General features: G+C 51.3%; 1 protein-coding gene across 2 annotated transcripts in view; it reads left to right on the top strand.

Moving 5' to 3' along the window:
• CCNA1 (cyclin A1) overlaps positions 1 to 1,935 on the top strand; it is a 207,101-nt gene extending 205,166 nt beyond the window's left edge. For both annotated transcript variants that reach the window (XM_073669851.1, XM_073669846.1), the window contains exons 8-9: positions 1,240 to 1,373; positions 1,450 to 1,935. In XM_073669851.1, coding sequence (XP_073525952.1) covers positions 1,240 to 1,373; positions 1,450 to 1,498 — 183 coding nt within the window. In that variant the 3' untranslated portion in view covers positions 1,499 to 1,935. The remainder of the gene's footprint in view (positions 1 to 1,239; positions 1,374 to 1,449) is intronic.
• Positions 1,936 to 13,087: the final 11,152 nt, after the last annotated feature.

The following is a 13,087-nucleotide window of genomic DNA, read 5'->3' as shown; positions in this document are numbered from 1 at the left end:
GCTTCCTAAAAAGCTGAAGGGGTTAAACTGCCTGATGGCCACTTTGAAAGATGTTGAGGGGTGCAGTTCTTAAAATGGTAACTTTTGGGGGGGGGGATTCCCGATGTGCCTTCAAAACTGAATAGGTCCCCCAATGTTTAAATTTCCATAATTTCTGCTGAAGTGTTAAACTTTTTAATAAAATGATTGGACATTCAACAAATGGTGTTTATGTAAGGTAAATGTCACTAGTGTTTTACTAATTGGTTAACAATATAAACATAATTGACAAATTTGTGAAATATCTGATTTAAAATCTGACTCTGCTCCAAAAAAGTGTGCAGTGATCATATTTCTGTGGTTACTGAAGTACAAGTACCAGCATTACACTTTAAAACTGTTAACGTTGCCTGGTGTACTGGATATCCACTTTTGGGCCAATTCCTGGCTGATGGCACGCCATTCATGTCTAATGGCACGCCATTCATGTCTAAGCAGTGACTTTTATAGTTAATCACAAATCATTTTAGATTAACCACTGCTTCTAAATGGAATTGAGGTCTGGGCGTTTCCCTGGCCATAAACCCAAAACTGTCTTGACCTAGAACTCTAGTGCCACCTATAGGAAATAACAAGCCTTGTCGCATGATCCAAAGTCATGTGATGAGGCTGTGTCTATTGACTTTTAGGCTTGTTAATTCTATAGGAGGCACTAGTGTGCTAGGTCTCTTCCTCTGAAGAACTTTGCATATTTCCCAGAGGAGCATTGCAACTTGAGCATGTCAAGGTGAGGAGACTTTTAACCAGGGCTGTGGAGTCGGTAAGCCAAAACTTCAACTCCTCAATTTCCATGACTCCAACTCCCTCATACATGGCTCATGTTTAAATGCTAAATTTACAGTAGGAAACATTCTCCTCAGTTAAGTCTAGACCCTTGGATCAGAAATAAGGCAGATATTTATAGGACATTTCATAATTTTCCCATATTCTTATAAAAAAATTCCCCACAACTGCATTGAACTACTGTACCCTATTTTAGGAGTCGGTCCATTATTTTTTTTTTTTTTTTTTTTTTTTTTTTTTTACAGACTCTCCGACTCCATAGCCCTGCTTTTAACATGTCACTTACCGCAAGGAGAAACATTACCCCTTTAAATATGGCATCAATAACTATCAGAAAACATAATCAAAGTATCTACCACTAAAGCCTAGTTGTAGTGTCCATGTTGCCTCACCTGATCCTGAACTTTCTCCCAACAGCCTGAAACTCTTCAAACTTTTACTGGCTATAGCCTGAGTGACTTGGCACCTTGTCTCGTTGACCTGCACAGAACCTGCCTCAATGCACCCAATCAAGCACAACAAGCAATCAGGGAGAAATATAAGACTCCAGAGTAAGTGCATATATAACTAAAAATCTGAAATCCCACCATCAAGATGACCAACTATAATCTTGCCTTTATCTTACAGGTACATGCAGGTTTCCCTTATGACCCTCCCTGCATCTCTTCCTCTCTGATAGAAGAACTGGAAAGTACTTGTGACTTGTGTAGCACTTACCTCTAGATCAACCATGTTGGTCTAGTTTTTAGACAGACACTGCTGGGCAAGTGTCAGACTTTCTTAAACTTTTTAATATTTGTGTCAACTATTTTTAGCATAACACTTTAACTTTATGTAACACTAGGACCATTGTAGGAGTTTGGCCTAAGCAGTCCTGTGAACCTGACTAAACTTGACTAGGAGTGGGCAAACTGCAATAGATAGTAGTAAACTGCTCTGGCCAAACACTAAAGCTAGGTTATGTTAGCTTTATTGAAGAAAAAGTCCTACTGTCACCAACATGGCATGAGAAGTAATTTGTCTTATATCTAGCAATTGCCTTTAGTAGAATAGGCTTTCATTGTCATTGACCGTCCTTGTAAGTGGTTTTTTTAATAAACTTTTATTTCACTTCTGCAAATGTCTAGTCATTCCTGAGGTTTAGTACCTTAAACCTACAATGTGACTCAGATGGGTAGTGTACCATGCCACAGACATCACAGGGTCACCTTGCCTGCTGTGCTAATGGGATCTTGGAGGTAGTAGTGGCTACATGTCTTTACACTAAAATCTGTTATGCAGGTTCATGGCATGCAGAGAGCCCATCTGGAATTTCAAACCCAACTTCCATCTGCAAAATAAGGCCTTTTTGAACATGTGTAGGCATTTTGTAGTTTTGATATGCATTCAGAATTGTCATGCCTGAAATCCCATTTCAAGTTGTCACTTAAATTTTCCCTTACAAAACACTTTTCACTTTTAAAGACCTTAAGTACAAATTTAAATTTCAACATGGGGAAAGTCCATCCCTGTAGTAAAGGTTGGCTATGAGATTTATGTATCTAAGGTACTGCTGTCATCAGCTCATGTCAAAACAACTTATCCTCTTGATGTGCTCCTTGCAGAATCTTCACTCTGGCCTTGTTGGGGAACAAATTTCACTTTGGACATGTAACAACTATCTTCAACACAAACTAAAGCCCCCGTCTCACATAGCGAGATCGCTGCTGAGTCAAGGTTTTGGTGACGCAACAGCGACCTCACCAGCGATGTCGCTATGTGTGACACTTTGCAGCAATCAGGCCCCTGCTGTGAGATCGCTGCAGAATGTCCTGGACTATTTTATTTTATTTATTTTTTTGGTCTTTGCCCTCCCGCTGGTCAGCACACATCGCTGTGTGGGACCAGCGATCAGGCTGGTAACCATGATAAACAGCAGGTTACTAGGGGCACACTTAGTAACCTGCTGTTTATCATGGTTACCACTTTGCTATGGTGAGCAGTAACCTCCTGCTCACAGTAGCAGGCTCATAACCATGATAAACAGTGAGTTACTAAGTGTGCCCCTAGTAACCTGCTGTTTATCATGGTTATGAGCCTGCTCCTGCTTCAGCAGGCTGGTAACCAGGACATCGTGGAAAGATTCTTTCCATGATGTCACTGCTCCCCCTGATCGCTGGTGAGCCTGCCTGTTTGACAGCTCACCAGCGACCACATAGCGACGCAGCAACGATCCCTGACAGGTCGTATCATTGTCTGGATCGCTGTAGCGTCGCTAAGTGTGACGGGGCCTTAAGGGAAAAACCAACTCTGGTCATACAAAGAACACGGTTTGCATTGTCTCTGTACTGAATAAGCCTGCAGGGGTTCACTCCCTTTCTACAGCTTGTTTTCTGTGCCCTTCTCGAGATACTGTTGCCTGCTGTAGAAAGCGGTGTAAACCTCCATTCCCTGTTACTATCAAAGGACAAATTTGAACATCTGTGAAACCTCCATTCACTATACCTGGGCCCCACCCACAGGTCTCTTGAACTGCCTCAAGCATAATTGAAGATGTTCAGTGGTCTTGCTGAGTATTGTGATCTAAGGATACAAATCTCAAAGACTGGCTGTCCCTTTGCATTTGTTAGTGATCTAAGCATGGACTGTCAGACATAATTTGGCCTTGCAAAAAAAAGCAGGGCTGCCTAAAGTTAAAGCTCTGAGCAATCTATGAAACTATTACAGATCTTAAGACTTGCATCTGCAGCAGTAAAATCAAATTTTTGAAGACTAAAGTTTCCAGACTTTGCATGGAAATGTGCAAAGCCCATGTTAAGTGTAAGAGTCAACCTATAGATCTAAAGGCTATGTCATCTTGGTTTTGACAAATATTTGCCAGTTACATGGCTCATGTAGAAGCACAATATTGGATGACTGTGCCCAATTAAGCTTAGACAGTATAATCTGCAGAAAGTGATGCGCCCAGGGGATGGGGAAACGACTCGGCGCCCGGGCCTTGTTGTTGCCTGATCTCAGGGGATGTCACGGTGGCCGGCTCCTGGGCCCGTACCCTGGGGTAACTCTTAAAAGGAAGTGGGAAGTTGTAGGGATAGGGGTATGTTCATGATGCCACCCATGGTGTCTGAGGATCACCAGCGCTGCAACAGTCCTCTGAGGCCTGTGTTCAGGCAGCTTAGTTGGTGCTGCTCCCCACAGGTGGAGCGGGGCCTCAGAGCAGCGTAGGAGAAGGGATGCAGGATAGAGCATTGGCAGGTGCAGAGCCACGGAGGAAAGAACAGACAGGCAGTAGTTGAAGTCATCCAAGTCTTCACTCACTTTGGTGTGTCAGCTCAGAGCTTCTCTCTGCTGTCACAGTGAGCTGTGGCCGCCAGGGTGGGGCTCGGCACACTCCAGGTAGTTCAGGAGCACTTGACAGGACCCCGCTCTAGTGTGTTCCTCTCCTGTTGAACTTCTCCCACCATGTGTCCCCCACTGAGTTGCGTACAGGTACTGGAATGCCCCTTGTGGGTAACATGTAGTTCCCAGACCGACTGGGTGCCAGTTTTGGTGACTTGTGGCATAAGGCCGGGTCCCTCTGGATAAACTCAGATTGGGGCATACAGGTGCCAACTCCTCTCCATCCATATCCCCCCCCTGGGATCCACATAAGCCTCCAGACTTTTCCGACAGACGAAGTGCAAAGTCAGATAATCGGGGACCGGTACCCCCTCTTGCGGCAGGGTCTCTCTGGCTGGGCCAGAATAAGGTATGCAGGTGGCAACTCTTCTCTGTCCGCACCCCCTGAGATCCTTTCGCCGGTGGAGCCTATCTCCTCTGCTCCCCCTCCTGGGCCTTCTTGCTTGGACCCTGACTGGGGACAGAGCCGGTTATAACTCTGCCCTGACCACCACACCCATCTCGAGGCCGGGGGCCATGGACCCTCATCCGGCTGCAGCATTGTGCTGACTTGCCGTCCCAAAGACCCACGAACCGAAGGCCCTGTTATTAAAATGGTCTCCAGTTATATAGAATTCTAGTAAAGTGCTTAGGTAAATGCTTCCTCCACCCTCACTCACTACATGGTCCCCCCCCAACTCCTCCAGTCAGGCCTGGGGCAGTGTGGCACCCCAGGGGTCTGGTTTCCACAGTAACAGCAATGTTATGTCTGAGAGCAGGTGGGAGATCTCTTGGTCAGGGATCCGATGCATGCCACACCTCCTGCCCAGTCCTGGGAGGGGAAGAACTTCCCCTATATAAACCTAGGGCTGAGGCAGGGTTAGTGAGTAGAGAAGAAGTAGAGACAGAGAAGCAGATATAGGAAAAGAACATCAGGAGCTCTGTGGCAGCAGTGCTATAAGGAGTCAGGGGCTGGCAGCTGCAGAGCTCACCCTGACTGAGAAGCTATCACTGGACCCAGAGTCCGAGGCTGTGGGGACTAATCTTTAACCAGCAGCAGAAACCGCCCGGCAGGGGATTTCAGGTCCTCTGGCCAAGAAACCCGAAGGCACGGTCACACGTGTGGGACCAGCACCGCCGTCATGGAGTGGACGCCACTAGAAGGCCCCGAGTCACCGGCCATACGGGTGAGCACCACACGGTACACTCAGGGACGTGGGCTACTTTTACCCGCCTCTAGCAAGGTAGCCAGAAGAGTACAATTAGTTGGGGAGGCCTACAACTCCGCCTGGCCAGGGGAAATCCCATCTGCTCAAAGACTGACCAGGCCCCGATCGCTAGCCAGTACTCCGGGAGGGTCTATCTTTATCACCAGTAAAGACCCTGAACTACACCGCATCGTCTGAGTGATTCCTGCTTCCCCCATCAGCCACGTCGGCTGCCCTGAGGCCATACCCCTCCCGTTGGGGGTGATACTATCACGCTGCACAATCCTACCACCGGCCTCGGCGGTCTGCCCTGCAGCGGCAGCTCCTTCGCTGCATTCAACGGGTGGCGTAGTCGTCCAACATCTACCGCTAATACATCGCCGCTCAGTTTGACTCCCTGGGAACGGACCGGGTCACCGCCACGAGACTACAACCCTCAACAGATCCGACTCCAGGTAAGCTCCCGTGTGCGCGATGCCGCGCGACGAAGGCCCAGGGGCGCGTCAACTTTTGGCGTAGTCGGCAGGATCTCGTGCCCGCAACCACCGGGTACTGCGTGCCTGAAAAAGACTGTTCAAACTTACCAGTGGTGAAGATTCCCGCCATCCGTGGAGGTTTCCCGCCATCCGGCGCCATCTTCTACCTTCTTCCCGCCATCCGTGGAGTTTTCCCGCCATCCGGCGCCATCTTCTGCCTTCTTCCCGCCATCCGTGGAGTTTTCCCGCCGTTGGACGCCATCTTGAAGACGCCGCGCGGGAAGAAGAGGGGCGTGGACTCCGAAAGCGCGCGAGAACTGAAGCCCCGCCTCACGTCCGGACGTTGCATAAGGTCCTGGAAGGAGCCCAGCAGACGCCGACGTCACAGGAGCGCGACGGAAGGTCCTCAACCCTGACGATCCACTGCGGAGCCGCGGCCTACGGAAGAGGATCATCGCAAGGTAGGCCACGGTCCACTAGGGGGGAGGAAGATGTCGGATACGGAGGAGAGCTTCACTGCCTCAACCCCCGCCAGCGCCACCGCTGCTGCAGTCATGCCTTTCACCATGCCCTATATCCCGGGAGCGGCCTGGCTACCCCAGTACTCAGGGGAGTCACATACCCTGCATGACTTTAGAGAAAAGCTGGATAGCCTCTTCCAGGTGTATCCCCTCACAGAAGAGCAAAAAGTGAGCATCCTGGTGGCCCAATTAACCGGGGCAGCCCAAAGGGAGGTAAAGTCCTGGCCACCTGGGGGGAGGACTGTTGCAGGGATACTAACCCGGCTGAGGGACACCTTTGATACCCGCACCTCAGCCGAGATCAAGCTTAGATTCTACGGGTGCAAGCAGCGAGCACACGAGAGTATAAGGGACTATGCCCTGAACCTACAAGAGGCCCTGAGAGCTATTAAGCAGACCGACCCTGACGGCGTGGGAAACGAGGACAGGCTGTTGACTGAACAATTTATAGAGGGTTTATGTTGCAATGCCCACCGAACCCAGTTGCGGGCAATGGCCTTACAGGACCCTCATCTGGGATTTGCACAGTTCAAGGACAGAGCCATCCGGGTGCTCCGAGAACCGGCACCAGGTGGCGTTGTGACCCACAGACGCCCCACTACCACTTACCACCAGGAGGCGGCGCCCTTTTCGGCAGGGCCTGTGGGAGCTGATGCGCAGGCTTTGAACAATGACCCGGCTCCAGACCTGCACCATCAGGTCCAAGAGCTAGCTAAAAGCGTTGCCGCGCTAACCCGAACTGTGCAGTCTTTACAGGTTTCCACTCCAGGGAAGATCCAGCTGGCATCCGGACCGGAGGACATCCCGTGGCGTCGACCAAGGAGGACCCCACCGGCCAGAGGAAGACCCAGCGACCGATACAACGAGGACGGACAACCCATCTGCCGCCGCTGCAATCAACCCGGACATATGGCAAGGTACTGTCCTTTAAACTGGCACAACCTGGGGTAGAGGGCCAAACCCTAGGAAAAAGATCATCAGGCCCATCGAACTGGCGCGACAAATATGTGGGAGGACGTCCAGTCTTGCCTGTGGTACTGGATGGCATCCCTATGAGTGCCCTACTGGACACCGGGTCACAGGTTACCACTATCCCGTACGTGCTCTTCAAGCAGTACTGGAATGACTCGGATATCACCCGCTACCCTGACGACGATTTGAGTATCATCGCCAGCAATGGTCAGCCCGTGCCACAGATTGGATTTAAAGAGGTGACCATTAAAATCGGTAGAGTTGAACTGGCGGCACAGGGACTGATCATTGTAGACATTGACAAGCACGAGAGTCACCCAAAGATAACTCTAGGAACTAATGTAATTGAAAATTGTCTTGCAGAGGTGATTTTCCTTTTACAGCAGGTTGCCAAGAACGCCAGCTCCGGCCAGCAGCGAGTGCTCCAGAAAGAGATCCGGGCACTGATGCGACGGCAACAGATAGAACTCTCCGGGGGTGAGATTGGTAGCGTAAGAATGTGTGACCCTTTCCCTATTGCCATGCCCCCAAAAAGTGAAATGATGATTTGGTGCCGGGCAGCTATTGGTCTGAGAGGTAGAGATTACCAGGCAGTGGTAGAACCAGTTTACTCAGACAGTAGGCCCACCATTTTGACAGCACGGGGGGTGGTCAATGTACGCCATGGGAGGGTGCCCGTTCGCATAATAAATATCGGGAAGAGGGAAGTGTACCTGCCCCGGTATGCCACGCTAGCCAAATTGTATACCATCAATCAAAATTCCATACAGTCCGTAGAACCCTTGCCTCCATCTTCCCCGGAGGAAAGTAACGGCTCTAAGGAAATAATGGAGGACTGGTGTCAGCAACTACATTTGGGTACTGACTCCACTCCCTCACACCAGAGACAGGGAGTCTATCGGGTGGTTCAAGAGTACGAGAGAGTGTTTAGTAAACACCCGTTAGACTTCGGGCGAGTCAAGGGGGTAGAACACCACATCCCCACGGGAGACCATCTTCCCATAAAAGAGAGGTATCGACCCGTACCCCCTGCACACTACCAACACGCCAAGGGGATGCTTAGGGACATGAAGGAGGCTGGGGTGATCAGGGATAGCTGTAGCCCCTGGGCAGCTCCACTAGTCTTAGTCAAAAAGAAAGACAACACCATGAGGATGTGTGTAGATTACCGGAAAATCAACCGTATCACACACAAGGATGCGTACCCCTTACCAAGGATAGAGGAGTCTTTGGCTGCTTTAAGATCTGCTAACTTCTTCTCTACCTTGGATCTCACTAGCGGGTACTGGCAGGTTCCTGTAGCAGAGGCGGACCGGGAGAAGACCGCATTCACCACCCCAATGGGACTTAGCGAGTTTACCTGCATGCCGTTCGGACTCTGTAACGCACCAGGAACCTTTCAACGATTAATGGAGTGCTGTCTGGGCCACAGAAACTTCGAGACGGTCCTGTTGTACCTGGACGATGTCATCGTATATTCCAAGACTTATGAGGACCACCTGAAACACCTGGCGGAAGTGTTCGAAGCTCTGGCAAACTACGGCCTAAAGGTAAAACCCTCCAAGTGTCACCTCCTAAAACCAAAGGTGCAGTACCTGGGACACGTGGTGAGCGCTGACAGAGTGGCTCCCGACCCTGATAAGATCACCGCAATTAAGGAATGGCCAAGTCCCTCCAGTGTAAAGGAAGTGCGGCAGTTCCTCGGGTTGGTAGGCTATTACCGCAGATTCATCCCCGGTTTCACCAAAAAGGCAGCTCCTATGCAGGACCTCCTGATAGGCCAGTCCCGGAAGGCCAAGAACCAGAAGCCGCCCTTCAAATGGGAGAAGTTAGAAGAAGAGTCCTTCCGCCAGCTGAAGATGGCCCTCACGGGGGATGAAATCCTGGCGTACCCTGATTACAGCCAGCCCTTTATCCTCTACACCGACGCAAGTAACATCGGGCTAGGAGCTGTACTGTCCCAGATCCAGCAGGGGAAAGAACGAGTAATCGCTTACGCCAGTCGAAAACTGCGACCCACCGAAAGAAACCCTGAGAATTACAGCTCATTTAAGCTAGAGTTCCTGGCAGTGGTGTGGGCAGTCACCGAACGCTTTAAGCACTACCTCGCTTCTTCCCGGTTCACCGTGTACACGGATAACAACCCGTTGACACACCTGGACACGGCAAGACTCGGTGCCCTAGAGCAGAGATGGATGGCCCGTCTGTCCAACTACGAGTTCACAATCAAATACCGGGCAGGACGCTCCAATACCAACGCGGACGCCCTGTCCAGGATGCCAAACCTACCGGACGTAGGAGAAGATCCAGAGGGACTGGAAGAAGTCGAACTCCCCGCGTTCCACCGTCATGGGACTATCCAGTATTCCCATCGGGTAAGGAGTAAGCAAGCCGCTACGTTTAACCCCTTGCCTCACTACAACTGGGAGGAAACGCAAGACAGTGACCCTGCCGTCCGACTGGTGAAGGAGATGCTGACTCGGCCAGAGGCTCGCCTTGACCCAGACGCTCCGGAGGAAGCCAAACAACTGTGGGCTGAGAAGAGTCGACTGTTCCTTTACAAGGGGAAGTTGTGCCGCAGAATGGTTAACTCCCGGACGCATGAACTAATCTGGCAAGTAGTGGTGCCACGAAGAGACGCAGCCATGGTGATGGAGGCATACCACGACGGGGCTGGACACTTCGGATGGAAGAAGCTGGAGTTCCTGCTGCGCGGGCGGTTCCACTGGGTAGGCATGAGGGGAACCATCGAGAGGTGGTGCAGAGACTGTGGCCCGTGCAACCTAAGAAGGAAGGACCGTGCCAGCCAGAAGACCCCCCTTCAGTCCATCGTCACCAAGCAGCCGTTGGAACTGGTAGCCTTGGATCATGTAAAACTGACCCCAAGCAGAAGTGGCTACGTCTACGCCTTAACCATTGTGGATCATTACTCCCGGTTCTTGGTTGTCGTCCCCGTTAAGGACTTAACAGCTCAAACAGCAGCTAGGGCCTTCCAGCAGCACTTCTGCCGTCCACACGGGTACCCGGACCAAGTGCTGACGGACCAGGGACCTGCCTTTGAAGCGGAGGTCTTCCAGGAATTCTGCAATCTGTATGGCTGCCGGAAGATAAGGACGACACCCTATCATCCGCAAACTAATGGACTTTGTGAGAAAATGAACCAGGTGGTAATGGATCTTCTGAAAACGTTGCCCCTGGAAGAACGCAGTCTGTGGCCTGAGAAGCTGCCCGACCTGGTGGACCTATACAACTACATCCCTGTAGGTTCCACCAACTGTACCCCGGCTTACCTAATGAGGGCAAGGCCTGGTAAGCTACCTGTTGACCTGGAGATGGGAGTCCTGACACCCGAGGACACTTCACCGGAAGCAGACTGGGACACAGAGAGGCAGCAGCAGTACCGGAAAGTACAGGAGAGCGTGGAGCGAAGTCTCTGTCTCGCTAGGGAAAGACAAGAGAAAACTTACAACCAGTATGCTCCCGCTGTTCCCCTGGTACCGGGAGAGCAGGTCTTGAAGAGGAAGAGACGGCTCCACAAGTTGGACGACCAGTGGGAGAAGGACCCGTACACCGTACTGCCCTCAAGCCACGACAACCCAAAGGTTTGTACCATCAGTAAAGACGGAGGGGAAACCACAGCCATTGTATCCCGGGATCACCTGAAGAAGTGTCCCGAACAGCTACGGAACCCAGAAGGAGAGCAAGAAGACCCTCGACCCATAGAGGAAAGGGAAGATATGGTTAGTACTGTGCTCGGAGACTTCCCTCGGTCCTGGACTCAAGTCAATGGTGCAGTTGTGGTACCCGTCCTCACGTTCCTCCAACCAGCATCCCAAGTGCCTACGGAGCAACAGGTAGAGCTGGAAGAGCAGCCGGTCCAGGAGGCAGCAGACTCCACACAAGCAGAACAGGAGGATCAACCCTCTGCTCATAGTGAGCCTGCCGTACCCCTAGTGAGCCAAAGAGCCCGTAAACAGCTGCCCAGTTTACCCTTGACAGCTCCTACACCCTGTAGTTCAGGGCCAGACAGTCAGCTCCGTAGGTCCACTAGGGCCACTAGAGGCCAGTTACCCGCATGTTGGAGGATTTGAAGTGTTTAAATTGTTTTATTGAGGTCACCTGTCTGTTACTTGTAAATAATTATGTGTTTCTAGTTATTTTTAGGAATCCTTGGTGGGTTTACCGGGAATCCTTGTACAATTGGTTGGAGCGTAACCTAGGAGTGGACTAAAGACTGTTAAGGACTCGGGGCAGGACAGACCCCTACCTGGTTATGTCTCCCTGTTTTGGTGAAATGGACACCTTGCTTTTCTTCAAAATTGCACCCGGTTGCGGACACGCCGTAACCATCTTTATGTGTTTTTCTTATTGTATTATTATTGTTTATACCTTGTTATGTTTTTCTAAAAATATGTTTAGTCCCGGAGTACTAAATTTCACTAGGGGGGAATGTGGCACCCCAGGGGTCTGGTTTCCACAGTAACAGCAATGTTATGTCTGAGAGCAGGTGGGAGATCTCTTGGTCAGGGATCCGATGCATGCCACACCTCCTGCCCAGTCCTGGGAGGGGAAGAACTTCCCCTATATAAACCTAGGGCTGAGGCAGGGTTAGTGAGTAGAGAAGAAGTAGAGACAGAGAAGAGAAGCAAATATAGGAAAAGAACATCAGGAGCTCTGTGGGAGCAGTGCTATAAGGAGTCAGGGGCTGGCAGCTGCAGAGCTCGCCCTGACTGAGAAGCTATCACCGGACCCGGAGTCCGAGGCTGTGGGGACTAATCTTTAACCAGCAGCAGAAACCGCCCGGCAGGGGATTTCAGGTCCTCTGGCCAAGAAACCCGAAGGCACGGTCACACGCGTGGGACCAGCACCGCCGTCGTGGAGCGGACGCCACTAGAAGGCCCCGAGTCACCGGCCATACGGGTGAGCACCACACGGTACACTCAGGGACGTGGGCTACTTTTACCCGCCTCTAGCAAGGTAGCCAGAAGAGTACAATTAGTTGGGGAGGCCTACAACTCCGCCTGGCCAGGGGAAATCCCATCTGCTCAAAGACTGACCAGGACCCGATCGCTAGCCAGTACTCCGGGAGGGTCTATCTTTATCACCAGTAAAGACCCTGAACTACACCGCATCGTCTCTGAGTGATTCCTGCTTCCCCCATCAGCCACGTCGGCTGCCCTGAGGCCATACCCCTCCCATTGGGGGTGATACTATCACGCTGCACAATCCTACCACCGGCCTCAGCGGTCTGCCCTGCAGCGGCAGCTCCTTCGCTGCATTCAACGGGTGGCGTAGTCGTCCAACATCTACCGCTAATACATCGCCGCTCAGTTTGACTCCCTGGGCACGGACCCGGTCACCGCCACGAGACTACAACCCTCAACAGATCCGGCTCCGGGTAAGCTCCCGTGCGCGCGATGCCGCGCGACGAAGGCCCAGGGGCGCGTCAGCAGCACTATGGTGCTTTAGGCCCCCTTCAGAACTGGAGTGGTGTAGTGTTGAGTGTGTGGTTGGGGTCCTGTGTAGTACTCCATCCTTACCTGGGAGAGGAGATGCCACACCTCGTTCTGAGGTGCAGTACCCCTGTGGCGACTGAACCCTCAAAAGCACAGTAGTCAAACTTAATACTTGTGAGCCCCTCCATATAATCATAAAGCCTACTCATACTGCACTGCCCTCCTTGGATGAAGGTGGGATTCACTCATCCCCTTCAGAGATATTGACTTCAGTC

The sequence above is a fragment of the Phyllobates terribilis genome, unplaced genomic scaffold (genome assembly GCF_046119375.1).
Source record: "Phyllobates terribilis strain yellow unplaced genomic scaffold, ASM4611937v1 Scaffold_2__4_contigs__length_985480577, whole genome shotgun sequence".
Taxonomy (NCBI): domain Eukaryota; kingdom Metazoa; phylum Chordata; class Amphibia; order Anura; family Dendrobatidae; genus Phyllobates; species Phyllobates terribilis.
Note: the sequence above shows the minus strand (reverse complement) of the source record. Positions and strands in the feature narration are given on the sequence as shown.